The sequence below is a fragment of the Mercenaria mercenaria genome, chromosome 8 (assembly GCF_021730395.1).
Source record: "Mercenaria mercenaria strain notata chromosome 8, MADL_Memer_1, whole genome shotgun sequence".
Lineage (NCBI taxonomy): Eukaryota > Metazoa > Mollusca > Bivalvia > Venerida > Veneridae > Mercenaria > Mercenaria mercenaria.
In genome coordinates this window covers 72,512,006-72,537,523 of record NC_069368.1, presented here as the reverse complement: position 1 = coordinate 72,537,523, position 25,518 = coordinate 72,512,006, and the positions used below count along the sequence as shown (strand labels likewise).

The following is a 25,518-nucleotide window of genomic DNA, read 5'->3' as shown; positions in this document are numbered from 1 at the left end:
ACACACAGACAGACAGAAGTAAATCAATATGTCTCCTACACCACTGTGTGGTGGGAGACATAATTACTACATAAAAGTCCTGCAAAAACCTCGTAATCAATTTTCAATTCAAAGTTTGGTTTGTATAGAGAAACTGTCTGATGAATTACTATATTTCTGCCTTTTTGAATAATTTTTTTTAACCACTTCCTCTTATTTTGGAGGAAATGCTTAATAGATATACAGATCTAGATATATCAGGAGAGTGGCAAAATCTTCAGCAACAAATGTAATAGGAACATGATTAATGGAAAACACCTGTATATTTTGTAACACCATATTTGATGACATTCTATTTGATGACATTCTTTAGTAACACTATATTTGATGACATTCTTTTGTATCAAATCATTGAGTTGAAAGGCAAAATGTTAATGTAACAAAGTAGTTTTCAACAGATAATACAAGGAATAATTTTCTACAGATCTAGAATTATTTTATGAAGTGTTAGCTTTCCATTTGTCATAGTTCATAGAATCACCTCAGTAAATCAAATAGTGACATTTTATAACAGTCCTCATGTTTAATTAACATCAATGCACCTCACAGTATCCTTTACAACCAGTAACGTAATTTAAAACTGGTAACGTAATATAAGAACATATAAATTTCTCATCTTGACACCATAACCACCTATCTATCAATAGATTTAAAGAGAAGATAGATTGTTACAGAATCCAGATCAATTGGAAAGAAATACAAAACTGGATTAGGTGTTAACAATAGTTATAGAATACTCTTTCTATCCCATTTCTCAACATGTGTTACTTTGAAGCGTACACCATCATTATACGTTACCTGTGGATTTTGTTATCCTCGGTCTCCTTTTTAACATATTCAGCAATCCTTTTGTGGAAAATGTTTAGTTAAGTGTTAACATGAGACACAATGAAAACGTAAAAATATAAATTATAGAATTAAGATAATGTAAATGTGATGTACAGAAATGAGATAATGTGACAATGGAGCCTTTTATAGAAACCTTTCTGTAATATTTCACAGTATGTTATTAAGAAAGAGGGAAAGCCTGTGCACGCTGAAAAGTAAAGAGTGGAAAGAAACATGATATATTCAGGCTACCTTATTATGAACAGGGTATAGGTCTTCTAAGTCACCTTTTTTTGTACATATGATAATAAAAACCTGAGTTTAAACTAAAAATTGCAAGTAACATTTCGGTGATCTTGTTACATGTATCTAAACATAATTATAACCTCAACGTATCCTGAGCCAATTCATTTTAACTTGAATTAAGCTTATTCTTTCAAACATGCACTTTTTGTTAGTTCATTTGGATACAGTTGTTGTTTTTTGTTTTTTTTTGTTGTTGTTGTTGTTAACAATATGTTATGACTGAAAATGAATCGCTGCAGATAATGAAATGCTATGTCTTCACTTTTAGCTAAAAGTAAAGATTTGTGCAAAATAGATATTAAAGAAGGAACAGTGTGTGTGTATTATATTTTAAACGAAGAAAAAATACATGTAATCAGAAAATAACTTTAGAATGTGATAGATAAAGAGAAATTATACGAGACCAATTTAAGACAAAACCAAGCTTATAGTACTAGTAACAATTATATCTTATTTAAACTGAAAAAAAAATATAATCTTGCAACAATGTGATGAGATGTTACTTTTTATAAAAGATGAATAATTACTCTATTACAAAAACATTTTATCCAATTATATAATTTTGGTAATTTCTCACTCTGGTTTTCACATACTTAATGACTTTCTAGGTAGATATTATATTAGATATTATATCTTTAGGTTCTCGTGCTGGATGTCTATAACAGGTAATGTTTAATTTAATAACTCACTTTTAGTTCTAATATTACAGATAATTTTTCTTGTAATTAGAGTTGTTACGGCACTTGGTCACTAAATTACGTGCCATTGTAACAACACCTTAAAAATTTAATTATCTGCACGAATGTCTCGCAGGTATTATCATCACATATGTCTAGAACTCACTGACATTTTAAAACACAAAATATCTCTGACACAGTTTTTGGAAAATACATATTGTCAACAGAATTATTAATAAAGTATTTCAATTAATGGCAAAGACTTCAAAGAATTTCTATCAAAATACATTGAGTAATATCATGTAAGTCTGGAAGTAAGTGTTAGCATTAAGTTTAGAATTTTGAAAGTAAATTACATATGAGCCATGCCATGAGAAAACCAACATAGTGGGTAGGCAACCAGCATGGATCCAGACCAGCCTGCGCATCCGCGCAGTCTGGTCAGGCTCCATGCTGTCCGCTTTTAAAGCCTATTGGAATTGGAGAAACTGTTAGCGAACAGCATGGATCCTGACCAGACTGCGCGGATGCGCAGACTGGTCTGGATCCATGCTGGTCGCAAAGCCACTATGTTGGTTTTCCCATGGCACGGCTCATATAGTTATCTGATCAATATAATACTTACTGTGAATGTCTTAGTAAATAAAAACATATAACTATGTTAAATCTTCTTTTTTTAATATAAATCATAAATATAAATAAAAAGATTGATTCTTGAATGTGTTTATTTTTTTTTAAACAAGTAATTTAACAACAAAGATAGGTAACCAGTTGACACGACTGGATTTCTTACCATTATTACACAGATCAGTACTCTTAACATTTTCCATAATGAGCTAACTTAAAAAGAAATAAGATTTTAAGTGGAAAATATAGGAACGAGAAAAGACAAAAGTATCAAAATGTGCCACACTTGTGCATAAGACATTTATTCTAATGTGAACCATTTACTCTACAAAAATGTGATTTTAATGAAAAATTTTAACCTTGCATTTTGATTGCTAATGATAAATGGAAATATAAAACAGCTGATAAATATTCTTGAACTAGCAATGACTCTGGTAGTAGCCCCAAAACGGACAGTTCAAAATGAAATGAAATCAACGGGGAAAAAATAATGTAGACATTTCCATGCATTTCATGGACGTTGCGTTCAATTTAATGACGTTGCGGGATAATGTATTTGTTTATTAGTTTTAACGCATTTTATGCTAGAACAGCTTTAGTGCAAACTAATTCCATGGTATAACATCTTTAGAATCCCTCGGGAATCGTTCGTACTCTCGCCCTACTGGGCTCGTGCACCAACAAATCCAACATGATTCTGCAGATGTTATAACACGAAGAAACATTCATTACCCCTATATATAACAACTCACAACTGTTTGTTTTTTCACTGCTACAGATCATAAAACTCTCCATGCTAAAAGCCTTCTTTATTTATAAATAATTATGTTGTTCCTATAAATTCTGTAGTAAAAATACTTTTATTGGTTACAAAGATCAAAAGTGCCAAACATCTCATGTTAAAAGCTGTTGTCATTACTGAAAACCTACTTTAAATTTTCGAAAATAATTACACAGTCAAATCATAAAATCTTTATTCATCTTTCACAAATTTATTTATTCTTTAGGCAGCTAGATGTACATTGAAACATTAAAATGGTTCAAACAAGACAGTGTAAGCTTAAGTTCTACTATTTCAGGTTGTATGATGTAACTAATCAGGAAAAGGACTTTCTACATATTTTACAAAAGAAACAGGAGTTTTTAAAATGAATTCTCTATAAAACTTGTTGTCTCCTATAAATATTTTGCTTTTGACTGACAATTATTAACATTATAATCCAAAATGTTTATCTAAATTTTAAGAGACTTGCTCCAGAAAAAAACCCTACCTAAACATGAAAATTTTAACCAGACAGTGATGCGAGATACCAAAAAACATATCAAAGGTATCAAATATCAGGCTCTGCACAGGAATATTGTAAAACAATCATCCCTTGCCATCAAACAATTCACATGACAATGACAAAGCCATGTAATCGTAAAATGGCCACATGCTTCACAAATCAAGCGCTTGCCAAAATCTACAGGTAGTGTCTTTTATGGCAGTCTTTAAGAACATGATGGAAGTATTCAATTTATGTTTTGCTTCAAGCCATTTGTCAAATTCTCTGATGGGACTCAAACTACTTGAAAATAATTTCATTGTTTATATTCTAACGAGTGTGCATCACAAAGCCAGAAAATGAAGTAAATTTATTATTTCTGTATTATTTTTCAGTTAATTACTTTATTTCAAGCAAAATATAATGTATAACTATTGAGATATAAACTTCAGACAAATAACTTCAGAAAGGGAAAACTATTAACTTAGCTGAAATTCAGTTAGTGGCAATGTCTACTGATAAGGGGAAGTAACACTGTGTTGAAATTTGTTCTGATAGAGTACAATATAAAATACAGTTGAATTTTTATCAAATTTGCATCAATTTTTTTACTACATGACTAACATAATAGTCTTTCTTTTTTTAACTTTATTTCCTAGTCTCATCAAATGGCTTTAAAAATATATACATTTTATTTCTAAATTATCAGATTTTTTTTAATTAATTTAGTGACATTCTCTTTACTTTTATTTAAAGTTGTAGCATTATGCAATGAATCTTCTAAAATACATGAGACTTACTTTTTCTCAGCCTCTTCAAGCTGTTGTCTAAGGGAGACAATCTCTGTCTGAAGATCATCAACCACATCATCAAGTCGTTTTTTACCTCCCTCTACCAGTAACATCTGACCATTAATGAGTGCAACTGTCTTTTCTAAAGCTTCTTTCTCCATGTTTAATCCAGCTATGATATCTTTGTCTAAATAAAAATACATATTAAAATCATAATTTCATTTTGATAAAAGATTATTATTTGAAAGTAGCATATACAGCTGTGTTTCATTAATTTTGTACAAATGTATTTATTGCAGAAGTCCTTGCCAATCCTTCTAACTTTACAATTACATAATAAAAGTCATATACAAAGTCATGAAATTAGCATTTTGTGATGAAAGAAATAGGGGTTAAAACAAGAGGGTCATGATGGCCCTAGATCGCTCATCTGAGTTTCAAAGATTGCTTGATTAATTTTTATGTAGGGTCATTCATGAAAAATATCTGTGATATAATTTTGCAATTGGGCCAGTGTTTCCTGACAAGAAGATTAAAGATATAACCACTCTAGCGGCCAAATTTTCTTCTTTGTCTTCATGAAACCTGGTCATATCAATCATATGAATGTATGTATGTATTTATGTATGTATATACATAAAAAATTTACAGGCAACAACTGTTATAAGAGGCATCAAAGTAATCTATAGCTGAAAGTAAGATCCAGTATGAATACGATAAAAGCAGAAATTTTCACGGGGGTTTAATATTCGTTATATTCGCGAGACCATACATCTTTAGAAAATTAATCCTCTCATAAATATTCACCATTAGTATAATTCAAATTCAAGTATGATACCATTTTTACAATTTCGAGAATATTAATCCTTGCGAACATGCTCAAAATTTTAAAATTCGCGAAATTTTGACCCTGCGAAAATATGTGCTTTTACAGTACTATGCTCATGGAATAACTGATTTGTCAATTGTGTACATTAGTCATTTCATACTTTCAACCATTTTTATTTCAGAGCCAATATCAAACAGATATTGTCAAAGATATCTGGAGGATAGAAAATACTTTTCAACAAATGCATCTGTACAAAATTACTAAAATGCACCCAAACATGTGTAAATTTGCAAAACAATGTATGTTACGCAATGAATTATGTATAGGCAAGACGTTAGTTTAAGTTGCATTTTATCAACCCACAGAAATCTATTTTACAACTAACATCACTGAAACAGTATTGTTTACCACTCATGGGTAATAACCTGACATAACTGATTTTTTTCAAGAAAGATCAGGCAGACTTGAGAATATCTTTGTATTCAGATATCAGCTTCATAACTTCACCACAATTAAGATTAAGCCTAACATTAAATGTCAAAGCTGCTAGCACCAGGTGAAATTATATCAAATTATCTGTTTCAGTGTATTTCTGTTTCATTTCTGAACAAAATTTCACTAAACAGACTGTTATTAAAATATCTGTGACCGTGATGTTTGTTTTTTTTGTTTATACAAACCTTTCCTTGTTTCCGAACCTTCATGACCGTATTGTATGATAAATCTCTGATGGCGTTCCTCGAGATTCTCGTGCTCCTGTTTTAGATGATCATACTCACTCTGCATTCGTTCTTTCTCCCTTGTGAGCCTGTAAATGAAGATAGATTTATGTTCAGTAAAATATTTCAACATCTTTTTCTCAACAGTTCTTAAAGCAGCACATCAACAGATAAACCTAAAAATCATCAAAATTTACAAACCTTTCAAAGAGAGTCAATAAATTAAAACAAACAAGAGCTGTCACTAATGGTGACAAATGCCCCCACAGCACCTTGACCTTTGACCTGGTGACCCCAAAGTCAGTAGGGGTGGTGTACTCATAAAGTACTATCAGCATGTAAAGTTTGAAGGTCCTGGGTGAAGTGGTTCGCGAGTAAAGTGCCTTCATACAAAAAGTTAATGTTGGCCCCTGTGACCTTGACCTTTGACCTGGTGACCCCAAAGTCAGTAGGAGTGGTGTACTCAATAAGTACTATCAGCATGTGAAGTTTGAAGGTCCTGGGTGCAGTGGTTCGCATGTAAAGTGCCTTCATGCAAAAAGTTAATGTTGGCCCCTGTGACCTTGACCTTTGACCTGGTGACCCCAAAGTCAGTAGGGTTGGTGTACTCATAAAGTACTATCAGCATGTAAAGTTTGAAGGTCCTGGGTGCAGTGGTTCGCGAGTAAAGTGCCTTCATGCAAAAAGTTAACGTTGGCCCCTGTGACCTTGACCTTTGACCTGGTGACCCCAAAGTCATTAGGGGTGGTGTACTCAGTAAGTACTATCAGCATGTGAAGTTTGAAGGTCCTGGGTGCAGTGGTTCGCAAGTAAAGTGCCTTCATGCAAAAAGTTAACGTTGGCCTCTGTGACCTTGATCTTTGACCTGGTGACCCCAAAGTCAGTAGGGGTGGTGTACTCAATAAGTACTATCAGCACGTGAAGTTTGAGGTCCTGGGTGCAGTGGTCCGCGAGTAAAGTGCCTTCATGAAAAAAGTTAATGTTGTGACGAACGAACGAACGGACGGACGGAAAGTTGAAAACTAATATGCCTCCCTTCGGGGGCATAAAAGCTATGATTAATTGGATTACTAAAGCATGTTAAACAATACTACTTGTATTACTGAAGCTATCTGAGAACAATTTAATACATTTTATAGATTAAACAATACTTTTTTCCAAAAATACTGCCTTAAACTTGCCTATTATGGCATAAATCTAGAGGCCTCCAGCTTTAAAATCTTAATTTAAATGCTAAAATGACCCATAACTTTTCTCTTTCCCACATACTTTGTAATATATGGGTATCTTACAGTCGCAAACAATTTTTATGTGTTTGTGTAAAATAGTGACAAGCTTCCTACTCAATATGTTGTGGAAACATGAATAGAATTGTTTATCTGAAAACAAGCACTGACAATCTCAATTCTAACAAATTTTGATGTTTTAAAAAATGCATTTGACACAAAATTGTTTTTTGTTTGTTGTTTATTTTAGGTACATTTAAAATGGTTTTGAAATTATATAAGACATAATGTTCAAAATAAGCGTAAATCTAGTAACGGATGGACGGATGGGTGGACGGATAGCTCAGTGGTTTGCACACTGGCCTTCCAATCCTGAGGTCGGGGTTCGATCCCTGGCAGCTACTCGGGAATTTTCAGAAACGCTTTTCAGTGTTTCCTACCCAACTAGAGGTGTACTGGTCAGGAACCCAGGCAATCCTTGCGTGTATCAGTGCTATACACTGGGCACGTTAAAGAACCAGGCTGTCTATTCGAAACGAGCTAGGCTAAGTTAGCCGGATAAGCCTGTATCTGATTTCTGATCTCTCTGTCATGGGGGCTTTGTCTCACTCTGTCCCTCTGGTCAGATCGCTCTGTGTCTGTACTAGTAGAGGATGAATTATGCGCCCTATGTGGCTGTATTTAAACTATGTAAAGCGCCTTCGGCGCTATATAAATCTGGTAAAATTTAATGTACAACGCCAGTGAATATACTATGTGTAAAATTAGGCGTTTAATCAAATAAAGCAGTTTCAGTTTTCAGTTTTCAGTTTAACCCCACATTACTGTGTTCAAAATGAGCAAAATAGTTACCCAGAGCAAATAAACAATTTCCACAGTCACTGGACTTGGAGAAGTGTTCATCACAGTACTACAGGTGGTGTAATGACTATGACAAGTGGTATACTAACAATTCAACATATTCTTTCTAAAATTTACCAGAATTTCATTAAGAGACTTTATCACATGTCTGACGTCGTGGGAGAGAAATAAAGCCATTACATAAATCTGATAATGCACTAATGTAATAAAGCTTTGACAATGACATCGATTTAAGTAGGAGATGTTAGTCAAATTTACTTGGTCTATAGTAGGTAAAGAAAGAATAAATTTTGATGTTTCAGCAGGAAAAGCTTACATGTGATAAAAAGAATATTACACATGTGTCTTTCAACATTGAATTTATCAAAAGCGTTGAATAAAATTGATAAAATACTCGGCTCCCTCGCATTTTATCGTTTTCTTCAACACGTTTAATAAATTCAATATGAAAAGACACTCATATAATATCTGCTATTTCTATTACAAACCAATAATTTGAGAGCCCTGTGCGCTGCCCCTTCATACACTGTCAGTTGTACTACTAAATAGAAAAACTACCTCTATTTCAAAAAAGTTGGCAAGCCCCTTAAAAAAGTACTGATTATCCCAGTTTTATTCCTACCTTTCAAGTTCTACTCTCGGAACAACTGAACCATCACCACCCACTGCATCTTTCAGCGTGGCATTCTCCTGTAAATCATAAAAAACAAAATCGTAAATAAGTAAACATACTTATATAACCTATTTTGAATTTAAAAGCTGCAACTTTGTCTCTGTAATCTGAAACTATTTGCTTTCTCTTATCATTATAGTTTCCTAAGAAAGGAGAATTCTATATTACTGCCAACATTTTTTTTTAAGGAGTGTAGCAGCTTTTCCCATAGGCATGCAGGTGAATAACATTTACAACATTTTCTATATAAAACATTGTGAAGTATTCTGGGCAGGTTTTCAAAACATCTTATTATGGCTCATATGTCAGTCCACTTACGACTAGCACTGCAACATAAAAGGTCTTTAAAAAGGACAGGACTGAGCCTGAAGGTTAAACAGTCTTAAATGCCAAGATTTTTTCCTGTATTGCTATCTTAAACTGGTCAAGATACAATAGTCTGCAGTGCTAAATTTCTGGGTAAAACATGGCTGGTTTGACTGAGATTTGGTTGTTGTAAAGGTTGTTCCTTTCCAGGGATTGAAAGTGGGAAAGAAAATGCCTTTTGTAGAGAGGTATTTGCCTTGCACACGTGTCTCTGGCACAGCTTATATTGTATAACATTTCACTTCTTACAAACAACACAATTATGTCTGGAGACCTTGGACTACAGGTGAACTGCATTTTCTAAAACTTAATGTACAGGAATGAAAACTTGTGCAAGGTCTTGGTAGTATAAGATTATAGAAAAAAACTTTTCAGAACTTTTATGTCAACTCAATGGCCTGGTTAAGCAAAACATAGCTGGACTGTATAATGCTGGTAAGTTTTATCCAATGAACAATTTTCATAATACCAAATACATCTAACATTTTACTTATACTGCAGTAATTACTGCTAGTAATTCAGAATCTCAAAAGGCTTCCACATATAAGCTGAATTTTGACAAAAAGTATCTAAGCAAAAATCAGCATTGGCATGGCATAATAGATTAAAATAAATATGAAATGACTTAAATATGGGCGAGGACGGCATGATATGACTTGGACATTCAATTTTACAAAGGTGCCAACATTGCCAATGAAAAATATAGTGAGTGCTTGTGATGTAGGTAAACAAATTTGGAGAGACCTAAAACTTGTTCAGGAGTTGCATGAGAATTCTAGACGTGGTTTCAATCTGTTTTTCTTATTAGTAAAGAAAAATACACATGTTGAAAAATGTGACCTTTTTCACCCTTTTTGTTCAATTCTGGTTACCTAAACAGATTTTATTTCATGCTTATATTCATTTTAGTTTTATTTCAATCTCGGTTTTGGCATATATGTGAATTTTTTCATAACCTGAAATGCACTGTAATTTTGTTCATTTTGGTGTTTTTTTTCAGTGTATATGTGAAATGGCTTTTAAACATTTTTGTTAATAAAACACAAAGTCTAATTCTTGTTAAAGTTAATCATCTAAAACTATCACAGAACTGCCAAATTTGTTTTTTACATTACAGACATGTCACAGAAAAAAAGTTTCTACCTCTCACAGAGTCAATTTAAGGTTAAAACTCACAGTCCTATTTCATAAAAATTCCATTTCCCAATTACAACATCAAAAAATACATACAGCTGTATTCAAATTATTACACCAATTCCCCACATCTCGGAACAACAACATACAGACTTACAAACTCAGCAATTAAATTCTTTGGTGGGAGTTTTTCAAATACATCTTGCAGAAGCTTTAAGCCTGTAGTACCATCTTGATTCTAACATTAAATAAATTAGACATATTTTATGTTGTATTCTTGAATAAAAGTGATATTAACCCAAAGATGCATATATATATATTAACAATACTTGTTTTGATGTCTGTATAAGTTACAGAATAAAAAGTCATTTCAGCAACGCATAAATAATTACAACTCTGCAGAACAGAGACAACAAATTTAAAAGAATTTTTTCTTAAGAAGAAGATTCAGACTTATGGTGTTACATTTTAACCTGTTGGCTGCAGTGGCAAGTGATCTTTCTTTTGTGACCGGTACAGACCAAAATCAGCCCGCACATCTTTGCAGTCTGATCATAGTCTGCACTGTTCACTATTCAGTCAGAAAATTTTCAGTGAACACCCCTTTGAATAATTAATGGTATTGCCCAAATTGAATGACGGATGAGTCCATTTTAGAATTTAGCAGGCTAAAGGTTAAACTGAAAATTGCATTAATTAACTACAGTTGTAAGAGAAAACAGACTTTGAACTGTTCTGTGCATGTTTCAAAATGTTAAGAGGCAAGCGTCTAAGCATTTTTCATCCACACAAAAGTTCAATTTACTTTACAAATTAAAGTCCATCTCTGAAAAGGAGATTTTAGGAATTTCTATTTTTCAACTGTTATTCTGAAAAAAGACGATTACAAAAAAAGACAATTACAATGAAATGCAATTAGAATGAAATAATGTGAACATTAAAGTATGAAATTGCATAATAAGCCATTGCTTTGTTACAAAATTCATGTTAACAACCACACCACACCATTCTCAGTTTAAAATGTCTTTCTTGTCAATCCAATCAAAACTGAGCATTAATATTGTCAAAATAATTCAAAACTGAGCAGACACACTGCATTACAACCAATCAAAAGTGTCTAAATGATCATATGACACTATGGCAGCCAATCAGGTGTACTCACTTTCCTTCTAATGAGAAAATGTTGAGGAACAAGAATGAATGAATCTGGTGATGACATTGATGAAGAATCTCTCTAAAGAAAAATGAAAATTAATGGGAACAATGAACATAAAAGGGTAGCACAAAGACTGATACCTAAGGGACAACAAAATCAGTGTTTTAAAATTTCTATTTAAGAAATTTGATCATTTTGTTTGATTTTTTTGACAGCACATATGAATAGAATAACATCATATAGCCCCTATTAAGATCTAAGCAAAAAACCCCACCTTGGTATGGATACATAACAAAATATGGTTCTTAAAGTAAATAATGATAATTTTATGTTCATTTTTTGCATATAAATGGTATGTTTTTAAAAGTCAAGTCTCAGTTTCAAACATTGTACCTATTACTAGACACTTACAAAGGGTGGAAAGGCAAATAAATACTTAAATGTACATATTTATAAATTTCAAGTAAAGTGAAAGTTAGGTTTAACCTTTAAATGGAACAAGGTGACTTAATTAGCTCACTAAATTACACAGGAAAAGTGTTTCTTAAATATATCAAGTAAACATACAACATAACTAAAAATATAAACATGTAATTATATTTATGAAATTGTTCATGCATAAGTATGAAAACAAGAAAATTGAGCCGCAGCATGAGAAAACCAACATAGTGCATTTGTGACAAGCATGGATCCAGACCAGCCTGCACATCCGCGCAGTCTGGTCAGGATCCATACTCTTCGCTTTCAAAGCCTATTGCAATTAGAGAAACCGTTAGCGAACAGTATGGATCCTGATCAGACTGCACGGATGTGCAGACTGGTCTGGATCCATGCTGGTCGCAAATGCAGTATGTTGGTTTTCTCATGCTGCAGCTCAAATATGAAAACAAATAAAATACAGACTACTGTGTCTTTCTCAAGAAAAGGGTGTATATTGGTCAGGAAAAAAACAACAACAAAATCTTTGTATATAAAATTGTATATAAAATTGTGCTTAATTGATATTTTAAATGAAAATTCTACAGTACAAAGGTACCGTTTGCTTTTCCACATGATTGTAATTTTGTACAAAGAATAAATGATAATGAACAAATGAACATCATCGTATTTTTATGGTCCATTCAGCAGAACATCAGATTGTTCAGTTTTAGCTGGACTTATTCATGACATGAACACATATTCATACACATGTTGAAATGTTCCAGCATCTCTATGACAACAGAAATGCTCGGGCTTAACATTTTGAATGGTTTAATCTTGCAATCACTTTTGAATAAAAATATGAATGAATGTCTTGCTAAGTTAGCAGAAAAAAAGGACTGGTTAACAAAAAATCCTATAATACAGGGAAGGTGGAACAGTAAGTAACTCAGTCTGGTACTTTGGATGGTTTACTATACAGTTATAATCTATTTTACTCTACAGTGGGAACAATTTCTTGCAGTTTAAGAACAAACGAAAAATTATTATTACTACCTCTCACCAAAGGGTATAAATCATGACAAAAAAAGCATTTAAGAACACTACGCCCAAAGAAACCACCTCTTTGATTACCTCCCTTTATTATTATAATGAAATAAGAATGTATGTAAATTAATTTCTTTAATTACCTCCCTTTATCCACAGAATGAAAAAATGTAATATGAATACATGCAAATTAATGATCAGCAATACATTATTCCCATGCAGAAAATATACTACAAGATCACATACGATTACATTTATAGGAGATGTGTTCCCCGACTGAACACACTTTTCCTGCTCCTGAACACAAGTGTCCTGTTCCGGAGCAAATGGTTCCTGCTCCCGAGAACAGGATTCCTGTGGAAATGGCTCTGATTGTGCCACTCCATTCTCTGATTTTGGCTGCAGAAATAAATGATTATAAAGAGCAGACTTTAACCAGTACATGCATTGCTGACTTAACAACATTTTAACATGTTTAGTACTTACGTCTACCAAAATAAGTAAATTCACTTAACTTAAACCTAAGTTCTACTCAATATCTGTTAACACTTCAAAATTACTCAAAAGTTCCTAATACAAAAAATTTGGAAGACTTGGAATTTAACATACATGTATTTGCACAAATATTAGCAAATATCTATGAAATATGTAAGTGTTAAAGCACTGACAGAAGTCCAAGTTAAGAGTCTGGAGGAAGTCCTAAAATGCAAGCATCTGACTGGTTAATTCCAAAGATACTTACAAAAATAAACAATGCATTCATGGACTTGTTTCAAACTCAGCTGTACAAAAAAAAACTATGAAGTCTTCAGAGGACATCAAGCAAAGAGAAGAGGATACCACACAACTATTATGAAGTGCTTCAGAAATGTGGGGATTTTATTTGTATGCCCTAGATAACATTCTAATAATTCACAGACGGTACTGAAAAACTGAAATTCTTTGCATTCGATCTGCTGACATAAACTAGAAGTCTAGTACTTACAAATTATAGGTACATTGTAAAATATACAAAATATCTGTGTAATATATAAAAATGGACACCAATCTTATGTAAGGGACAACATTAACTTTGATTCAGAAACAAAACTGACAAAAAAAAGAAAGAAAGAGGAATAAAAAAATTGTCATTTTCCCCCTGCTTTATACAATAGCAGGAAATTGCTTAAATATAATGCTCTGTAACATAACTGACATGTCATCCATCCATTGTAATATTAAATACACCAACCTGCTGTAAGACCTCTGCCTTCTCATTGACCTGTTCATTTATCTCCCTTAGTTGCTTGTTGGCATCTCGTAACTCATCAATCTTAGCTTCAAGTTCCTCTAACTGTGGTTTCTTGTAGATTAACTCACTGTTAGCCTGAAAGAATAACCCATTTTGCAAAATAATAACATAAAATAAGCAGTAATATAATGACTCCAATTGATATTTGACAAAATGTGAAAAATGAAGTACCTACACATTCTACCTGGCCACTTAATGGAAAATATGTGTATTTAAACTATTAAAAAAGTTTCATTAAAATCTACAACATAGAACTTTTTCTATATGCAAAAACGCCATCAGAAGTGTGATTTCCGAAAATACCCCGTTGTGAAAATTGCCCGAAGGACCATTATTTTCAAACTGGTCTAGCAAAAAATAAAGCACACACCCCTTTTCATTGGCTGAACCTTCGGAAACAATGATGCTTTGAAAAAAATATGGCTTATTCTAATAATTATGCTTGTCTCTGTTAAAACATGCTTACGATAGAATGACGTCATGTTCAGGTGCGGTGACGTCAAAATTTTTGTTGCGACCAAGAAAGAGTGCTACTATATTTTATCTACTGTTTTAGATTAAGGGCATATTAGAATCGAAATAATTCATAGCAAAAGAGTGTTTTAACACTATTTATACACTCAGGCGATAATACGTCATACAAATGATTTCACTTGGGCTGCGCCCTCGTGAAATAATTACGCCCAACGTATAACTGCCCATCATGCATAAATAGTGTTAAAACACTTGCTAAAAATTATTTCTTAAATAAAATTCTACATTGTAGAATAACATTTCTTTAAAACATGCAGAGCTACCTTAAGAGAAACATACCAGATTCATAAATTAATACTTGAACTCCAAACGTGCAAAAGTACTGTATAGCATATAACTTACATGTATATATTTTTTTCAGATATTAGAATTTTTGTTATAGTTACTAATCAGAAATTCTGCATCATTTTTATTCATACATGTCATATTATATTATCTTATTTGCTTTTACAGTAACATACTTGTTACATTTCAAGCATGATGTAGTATTAGACACAGCCTCTTTTCCACATTTGCACTTGTTCACTTTAGTACTATCTTTAAACAGATGATTTTCAAACAATGCTAGTATATGTACTTCTAAAGCGGACTTAATATGTTGAAAGCTTTGCAAATTGTTTCTTTTCTTTCAAAAATTACACATATCATAGAAACTGAATGGAATTACTAACAAGAAGTTCCTCTTTCTGGGCTATCAGATTGTCTCGCACTTTTTCAAGCTCTGCTATCCTACTCCTGAAACAAACATTACAATCATTAACTCAACATGCAAATATTTTGAACAATGCCAGTTTTAAGAAAATTCTCCTCTTGTCATTCTTAAACTATACATTAAAGCAACTAACTCCCACATTGTAATTTGTGATTTTGATTTATCAATGGCAGGCAAAATGTTGCCACGGTTTCATACATTTCATGAAACTTAATGGTTGATCAGTTACTAATTTCCAGAAAAATGGGAACATTCGAGTTTTTCTCCAGCACTTTAATAAACCGTTGCAATGATTTTGTAAACCTTGATAAATAAAGAACGAGAAGAGACAGTATTTTTAAGACACTACCATCACGTGGGCAGCAAACCAGAACTGTGCATGCGCATATTTTGCTTCCGGGACAGAGCACACACATAGCTGGCAAACAGTTAAAAAATGGCTGCCCTAGCACACAGTAAGGATTCTGGGAAAAGAAATTGCGTATTTAACAGAGATTTTTCTGATATATGGTCTTGCATGCAATGTAAATCATTGTTAGGGTACTTTTAACAGCTTATAGACAAACTCTCAGGGGATGTGACACCACTTATTATACATGGATTTAAAGGTAATTTTGTTGTCTTCTAAATGCATGTAAGTGTATTCCTACCTGAGATGTTCATTGTCACTCCTATATTGTTCTATCTTGTCTGTTAGTTTGTCAATATCTTTAAGTTTCTCCATACTGGAATCAGCCTATAATTATACACAAGAAAGCAAATCAAAATAACGACACAAAAAAGTATGTAAAAAGTAAGTAGAGTATACACAAGAAAATATGTCAAATGTAAGTACAATATACACAAGAAAGTATGTAAAAAGTAAGTAAAGTATACACAATATAGCATGTTAAAAGTAAGAACTGTTGCAGAATATATGAACATAACATGTCCATTTATTTGAAAAATACATAAAATTTCGACTACACATTATTTTTAACATTTTTCTTTCTCGGACTGAACTTACTGTCTGTTGAAAATTATGTTCTATATGAATACTGTATTATCACAATTATATGATTTTGTTTACTTGTCCCTTTACCACTGACTCCTGCTAGGTATAACAGAACAATTTCAAGGTTTTCTTGTACATAATTCTTATTACCAGTCAGTTATAGACAGAACCATTAAAAGATATATCATAAGCTGTCAATTATATGTAGACTCTATATTCTATTTCTCCCAAACAACAAAGTACAATACATGCACAAACAAACAAATAAACAAATTTATTTCAGTGAAACATAAATGCCGACCATAGATACAATGATACTGTGAAATCATTTATTATCATGGTCATGAAATTTGTGTTTTTGGCCAAAATGGCCATTTTTATGCATTTATGCATTTATGGATTTCAACTTTTGAGGAAAAAAATGAATCAGAATTTGATCTGTTTGTTGGGATTTGATTTTGAGGATGGACTCCATCAGAAAATCCACAAACAAGGTCCTCCACAAATATTAATGATTCCATAGTAACGTTTTTTTTTGTTTGTTTTTTTAATCATGTCCAACAATTACTGACAACTGATACACATGCTGTGATGCAGGATTTTCATTCTGTGAAAAAAAAACAGGCTTAGCCCAAATATCATATGATCATCATATGAAGCCATGAACCAAGAAAGGATTATTTCTATGATGAACTAAATTCCTGGCTGTTAATGTTTAAAAAAAAAAGAAAAAAGACATTGTCATTGAAGGTCAGACATTTTCTATATAAAGGCAGCTCTGAAACCGCAAATGTCACTTCTGCAATAATAAAACACTTTATGAAGATGAAGGTTGCACTTGATTTATGATTCAAACAAAATTTGATTGACATTTCAATCATAGCACTATTGATTACCTTTAAAACTGAAATTTCTTATTATCTGTAAACCACTGAATAAGGCTAGGTAAACCAAATTCTTGATTTCTCTGATCATAATTTGTTCTTTTTTACTTCTTAATTTAAAGACCTGAACGGAAATTGCAAAAGAATTTATAGATTAAATGTTTCCATTTATTTTCTTCCAACCTGCGGAAAGAGTCATTGCTTTTTTTGTTTAAAAAAATCTTTATAGACAGATAAGCAAACAAAAATAAATATAGTAACTTAAATGTATCAAGTTATATAAAATACTAACTGTAGTATGAAAAAAGTTTTGATCTGCCTTTGATTAAATAGTTTTACCCCAAGGGCAGCCACAGAGCCAACATTCAAAATCAGGCAAAAACTAATATATATATTTGCTCTTTTTCTTAATATTTGGGAATTATTACTGGTAGAAAGCAATTTCAATGCAGACAGTATTACTTTTTTTCTACATGAAGCAAAGAAATACTATACAATCAGCTTGAACAAACAAAAATGTTTAATCTGGCCTTAAAATTTAATTTCAATTATTATCATAGATTGACCATTGATTTATGACCTTCAACAGTTGTAAGGAGTATTTTATCAGCAAATAAACACAAGTACCTCTTAATCACAATATTTAATGAAAATTATACAAAATTGATACTGTAAAATGATATTTTACTATGTGTATGAAAATTTCACCTTGAGCAAGTAGATCTATCAAAGTGATTATAGAACAGAAATTGAATCTCAATGTATTTTTTTCTGATAATTTTACAAAGAAACAAAAACAACTTAACTACAATAACAAAAACAAGTAAAAGAATGACTGTAAAAACTTGAAGCAACACAAACAATTTACATTTTACAATTTAAATGTGGAACAAACTTTATGAATTTACCTGTAGATACCCCAGATGGGGTTAAACTGAGGCCCTGAAAGAACTTCTTTGCTAGGCCCAAAAATATGAAAAACTGAGGCCCGGAAAAGGTCCATTTTGCTTAGCCAAAGATTGTGTTTACCAGAGGCCCTGACAAGAGCTTTTTCTTTACCCAAAGCGGGCTTGAACTGAGGGTGGGGCTAAACTGAGGCCCACAAGGACCCTTTTACAAGATTAAGATTTAAATCATTTGAGGTCCTTTGTGTTTTATAGAAAGGTGCAGATAAAAAATGAAAAACCAAATGTGTTAGTACTTCATTTAAATGTACTTCTTTGATGGTATTACACAAATCTATTACAGAATGTTTACTTTTTGGCAGTTATAGTCCAATATAGATCACAATTTCTTTTTCTAGATTTCTAGATCATGCAGCAAAAATCTCGTCTGCTAAAAAATTTGTTCAATTTCATACTAGACTTTGTTGTTGAAATTTTTATACGACTTGGCCTTTAATACAATATTTAAGAATTTTAAATATCAATAATCAATACAAAAATGAACTGTTATCTATGGATAAACTCAATAAAGGCTTTTATCAGATAAAACACTCAAAATCTAGCAATTAAATTTTCCAATGTCAGCAAAATTAAATTGATTGTATAAGGAAGTTCAAAATATGCATTCCATATATATATATATACAGGTTCAAAATCAAATATAAAAAAAATCAACTGTTTTCAATATCTTTATTTTTGTTAATATATAATACATATTCAATTAACAATATGTGTTCTACAACATGTATATATGATTAAATGATATTGTAATTAATAAAGCAATATAACTGTAAAATAATATGATGTCAGTAACTGCTTTTTTGTTACCTATATAAAATAGTGTACAATCAATATCATTTATTAATAATTACAAGTTAGCTGTGATATAAATGAATATGTGAATCTATACTAAGGAAAGCCACTGGAATGCTCTTTATCCATGTTTATACTTCAACATTTTGCCTAGGAAATCAATGCAAATGAACTAACAGTATTCTTCCTTTTATATGGAACAGGTGAATACTGGATACATTTCATTTTTAACATGTCAACCGTGTTTCCATCTTTTAACAAGAGCACCGCAATGCAGAGCAATATATGCCCAAAGGTATGACCTTGGCCTTGTAGCAAGCCATCCAGAACATGCGCTCTGCACATCCCCTCAATGTGGTGAACATTTGTGTCAAGTTTCTTCGAAATTACTAACGGACGGAAAGACGGACGGACAAAAAGACGGACACCAGTAGTGTAATATAATACCTCCCTTCAGGCGTATAAAAAAAATGTGGAATATGTCAGTTTTACATATGTTTCATTTTTGTATAAGATTTTAAGATGGAACATTGCATGACAAAACAAGAGCTATCTCTTGACAGCACGCTCTACTACTGGACAGCTTGTCAGTAAAATTGATAAGGTGTATATTGTCTGAAACATGAACAGCAAGTTTCAATTGAATATCTTAATTAGGAAGAACTAGAATAGCTGAAAGCTGAACTAAAGATGACTTTAATTAAGGCAAAATCTTGCAACATGGGATTTATGACTTCATCATTATCAAACATTTGTACTACAGTTGATACTTTACGAGATGAGATAATTAAGATGTTATTCTACAACCGTAGTTTAAAGTACAAATGCTAAAATAAAATGTAATCTAAAAATGGCACTTTGCAAAAAATTAACATTGGGTAAATTTCCGTCTAGTACCATATTTCATTTATTACATTTAATTTGTCTGGAAAAAACATTCCATCTTTTAAGCCATTTTGCATTTGATCCGTTCCCTATTGGAATCACCTGATCTATATTGTAAATATTAATTAATTAATATCCATCACCCTAAAAAGGTGAACACCATTAAAAGGTGAATACAATACAACATAATGAACAGGTGCGAAATTATAAAACCCAGGTCCACAATACCAAGCAAATTAATATCTAGCCCTTAAGAAAAGAAATGCTACAATTTTAATATTTTTATCATAAGTATCAGTTACATATTCATAAATCTGTGTGCAATATACATCAGCTCTATCTTTTAAGCTGTAACAGAATTTGCATATTATTTTTCAGCAGAATTTTGCTTTATATAAAAAGCTGATGTTTATTACTACCCTGAGTGCCGACACATCCACCTTAATGTTGTAGAGTGAACAACAAACATGTTTTCTTTTAACAATATTGTGTATACTCTCAAGTGACTGGTTTGTGCAATGAGCCCAAAAACCAAATACATTACTATAGCTAAAGGGATTCTGAAGATGGTGCTTCAAGAATCAAACATGCGTTATCGACATGCTTCCATACTACAGATTTTTTTTATTCTACTCATTTTTCTGTAAAACACTCAAACTGTTGTGATAGTTTACACAGATTTCACCTTAAAATGACTTTGACTGGTACATACGCACAAACATTTATTCATGCCCAAACTTTTATCAATAGGTACAAATATGGCAAATTGCTCATACATATAGGTGGATGTGTAAATTGTGCACCACTACCATTGTGATAATGTCATATTTTTTATGAGTATACCTGTTGTCTATGACGGGCGTCCTGAAAGTAATGTGTCTAGAATAAGTTACCACACAAAAAGTTAATGATCAGTACCTAGTCTACAACCACTACTGTAAAATGAAACAACTTTTGTTCAAGATCAAATTAGTAAGTAGCCTTCCACAGCATTTTCCATTAATGTCATCTAGCAATGTATATTTTAAAAATTGAAATATAACACCTGTAGTTGAGTCTATATAGACTGATGGGGAAAAAAAACAAATTCGGCAAATATCAAATATACTGATACTAGGCTGTCAATGGAAACAGTCAAACAGTTACTGAAAGGGGTTTTCTCAGTTTACTGTTCTAACTGTATACACTGCTATCTATTCTCTTTAACCCTTACCCTGCAAAATTTCTATAATGAACTTGTCCATCTTCCAACCTGGACAGTACCATTAACTGTTAAAAGGGTGCTTTCCAAAAAAAGATACTGACTGAATGCAAATCATGATCAGACTGCTCGAATGTGTATCCGTGCAGGCTGATCATGATCTACACTGGTGGTAAAGGCAGATTCAGTCGTGTCCAGCATGGTAAGGGTTAAACTGGCAAACAAAAAAATGGCCCACAAAAACAAAAAGTTTTCATCAACCCAGATCACACCTGCAAAAACTAAAGCACTCATAGTGCTTTAAGCATCTACATAGATTACCCAATTTCATATTTCATTCACAAAAAAAAAAAACAAAGACAAAACTGCCTATTCTTTCATTCTTTCTTTTCTTTCTTCTGAAAGTTTACAAGTCTGCACAGTCACGATTCAAAAACAAAAATTTTCAAAGTCCAAAATTGCAACAAAATTTGGAGCAGTTTAATAAGAAAAAAAATAAAGTTAATTTTCATCATTTAAAGAGTGAATGAAACTGGCCAACCAATGGATTTAATTAAAACATGCTTAATTAAGCTGCAAAAGACAACAAGACATATACCTTTTGTTTATATCGGATATCCTGGAATTTACATTTTACACATTATAAAAATATTTTAGATAGCATATTCAGTGTGTAAATATGTCAGTTACATATTGATAAAACTACTGTAACAATGTAACGTTACACACAGTCATGATGTAACGGTCAATCAGACTAATATTTTGTGCAATTCAAGATTTGATTCTTCTGCATATATAAACTGTGTCTCTGAAATTATACATTTTTATGCAGGTTTGTTTTAAGTGTCTTCTAATATCTTTTTGCCAAATAAAGAAACATTTTTTTCACGAAGTAAAGAAATATCTTTATAAGACTATAATGCTATATCTGGTATTCTAACACGATCCAATTCATTTTCCTATTAAACAAAGAAGGCTGAAAACAGTGAATTATTATACAACAAATCATTGTTCTGACGTCACAATTATTATGTCATAGCGTCAAACGGCATAGCGGCATGCTGGAAAAGAAACCGACTGAAAACGGGCAAATATTTAATGAATGCCGTCAAGGATGTACTTTAAAGTCCATGGTAATGTGTTAGAATGGAAATAATATATCTCATTTAGTGATTTAATTGCTCTTGAATAAAATCATTGTTTGTCGTTCAGATGCGTATTATTATATCACTCGGGCTGCACCCTCGTGATATAATTCCTTCGCACCTGAACTTTAAACAATGATTTATTCAGCGACAAATCACTAAATGAGATATATTATTTCTTAAACAACCATGTTATATCTGGTAACAACCATGTTATATCTGGTAACAACTAACCAATATCTTATGAAAGAAATTTATCAAATTCCTTAAATTACTTTCATAACTTGTCATAATTCAGGGGAAAAAAGAGCCATAAAGAGCCAAGTGCATCTTAAAGTTTCAGTATAATTATAGAATATTTTTACTAAAACTGATCTTTCAAAGCCTCATTTATTTTATTTAGTACATCATTGTTCTTCTGAATTCATAAAATGCTATGAACTATAAAGTAGTTTGCTGGGTTTCTATAGACTGGATTAGATATATCACAGTGTTCATCTCAGATTTTAAGTATCAAATACAAGTGCTCCACAACCATTTTTTGCTATATTTACATTTGAGCAATGCCCTGAGAAAACCAACATTGCGCATTTGCGACCAGCATGGATCCAGACCAGCCTGCGCATCTGCGCAGTCTGGTCAGGATCCATGCTGTTCACTAACAGTTTCTCTAATTGCAATAGGCTTTGAAAGCGATTGACATGGATCCTGGCCAGACTGCGCAGGCTGGTCTGGATCCATGCTGGTCGCAAATGCAATATGTTGGTTTTCTCATGGCGCGGCTCATTTGTTTTTACTGGACAACTCCAGCATTTGGCTCATTCATTTCCAACTTCTGAGTGATCTGGAGCTACTGTATCAACAAGTATTATCTCCTAAAATATAACTAGCTATGAGGCACAATTCTATATTCAAGAATACGAATAGAGCTGTCAATCAACAAAACATGAAATAAATGCAACTGAAAATACACGTCATATTGCATTTTATAAAATTATTACAAGCAAAACAAGCACTAAAACTGTGTAAACAAGTAAAATCTGTGTAAAATGATGTCCCGTATTGCTTTACTAAAATGATATTGCAACTTGAAAAACCTAGTGTTAATTTGATTCAACTGTAAACGAGTAAACAAGTTTTAAAAAGACTTTTAAGTATGGCTACAGTAGTAGACAGTTATAAAACACACACACACAGACAGTTTATAAACTTAGTTTGCCTGTACACAGTGAAACATAAGTAAAATATCAGTAATAATGTACAAAAATCTGTTCTTTTGCCTTGTACATTAAAAAAATTTTGTTCGTACTTCATGCATGATGTCTAAATTCTGTAGTAGTTTTTTTCATTAAATAAAACGCAACAAAAAACTTCACTTTTTGTAATTTACAAAAATATTCTAGATAAAACTTGCTACAACTTAATGCATCCAGCTTTGATACTTTTGAATCCCAACTTAGTTATTCCTGAAAACGCTTTCACAGTAAAACTTGAAATCCTTTATGGCTTTGTGTATAATATGTAACTATGGAGATACATGACTTACTCCCAGATTATTACATGGGATTCTTGTAAGATGGACTTGAACCCTGCATTCATTAAGGAGGTTACAGAGAACCAATTCGACCTTTGTTCACCCTAACCCCCACACCATCTCCACTATGCCCCATGGCAGTAAAAATTGGCAAGTAAGTCAAGTCTTTCCAAACTAAAAGCATTATAAGCATAATGTTTCTACAAAAAGTAATGAGTGAATTTTGATTCTTAATAAGCATATGTGTTATGTTTTATGCTGAATAAACTTTTGTATTGTATAATAAAACATGAAAGTTTAGCAAAAAAATGAAATAAAGCAAAAAAAAGCATGACTTTGTTTTACTGTGTACGATACTAAAATAGCAGTGCACAAGGATATCTGAACTAGTGAGTCACACAGCACTCAAATCTACATCCTTAAGCAGATCTATGTAAGCGTAAGTATCCCTTACACTTTTAGACAGCACTTCTTTCTGTGTCTCCAGAAGCTTGATCACTTGCTCGTTCTCCGCCTTTTCTTGCAGCAGACGACGATTTTCATCTTTAAGTCTAAAAATAAAAGTAACACTGGTGACAAAGTCTAAATAAGGAAATGACAGTGGCTCATTGTTTTATTGTTATTACAATGAAGGTAATTTTTCACACACTAGATATTTGTCAATAGAACTAGATTCTGACCACCTAGGTCTAAAGGAGAAAACTTCCTCTCATTAAAAGAAACAGAAACAATATTTTAAGAATTTGGTTGAATACCACCTAGGTCTAAAGAAGAAAACCGTCCTCTCATTAAGAGACTGGCACAGTATTCTTAGACTTTGGGTGAATATTCTTAAACTTTTGTAAACTCAATAAACAGTAAAGAAGCAGTGGGAAAGAGGATACTGAATAGTGATAATGCCAAACATCATGAATACACCTCCACAGAGGTCATCAGTCTTTGCTTTTTTTGTTTCAATTGGAAATAGACAAAGTTTAGTGAATTCTAGAAAATGAAGCAACTCTCCTGTCAATATCTCTGAACATGTTTACAGCAAAGAGAACATCAAAGACAAAAACAGAAAAAAATCAGAATAAACAAACAAATTTAATAAAAACAATTTCCTTGAATTACAAGAAGTTGTTCTGTTATCACGAAACATCAAACAACTTAAGTTTTCAAAGAATTGCAAATCATGTCATGAAAGAAGGAAATCCTTGAAACTGACATTTTCTAGATAAGAACCATTAATTAGCACTTCAAGTTATGCAACTCAAGTTTTTCCTAGCAAGACTCGTTTCAGATTTCTGCAAGAAAAGTGAGAAACTACCTTATTTTATTGGTTTCTGTTTGAATATGGCTAAATATGCTGTAGAAAAAATAAAAATACTGATCTATGTCTTAACAGGGAAGTCTGGAAGTAATAAAATTAACAGATAGGTAGACTGTCATATTACAGCAGGTGGCAACCAGGTTTACATCTTTTGTGTTTTTTTGTAATGAAGACTGCAATTTCCATAGATGTGGTAGCATTAAATCATTTACCAATAGATCAAAGAAACCACTGTCCTTGTTTGTGGAAGCCTGCTTATAATGTTCCAAGGTCATAGTACCCTAGCCAGCTAATTGACTTGATAT

At 32.3% G+C, this 25,518-nt stretch overlaps 1 protein-coding gene across 1 annotated transcript in view; it reads right to left on the bottom strand.

Moving 5' to 3' along the window:
* LOC123566099 (myosin heavy chain, non-muscle-like) overlaps nucleotides 1-25,518 on the bottom strand; it is a 183,160-nt gene that overhangs the window by 102,917 nt on the left and 54,725 nt on the right. Inside the window, exons 20-27 of the mRNA XM_053549186.1 lie at nucleotides 24,356-24,452; nucleotides 16,152-16,237; nucleotides 15,461-15,524; nucleotides 14,196-14,330; nucleotides 8,791-8,858; nucleotides 6,043-6,170; nucleotides 4,543-4,720; nucleotides 838-885 (exon numbers count right to left, since the gene is read on the bottom strand). Of these exons, the coding sequence (XP_053405161.1) occupies nucleotides 838-885; nucleotides 4,543-4,720; nucleotides 6,043-6,170; nucleotides 8,791-8,858; nucleotides 14,196-14,330; nucleotides 15,461-15,524; nucleotides 16,152-16,237; nucleotides 24,356-24,452 (804 nt within the window). The remainder of the gene's footprint in view (nucleotides 1-837; nucleotides 886-4,542; nucleotides 4,721-6,042; nucleotides 6,171-8,790; nucleotides 8,859-14,195; nucleotides 14,331-15,460; nucleotides 15,525-16,151; nucleotides 16,238-24,355; nucleotides 24,453-25,518) is intronic.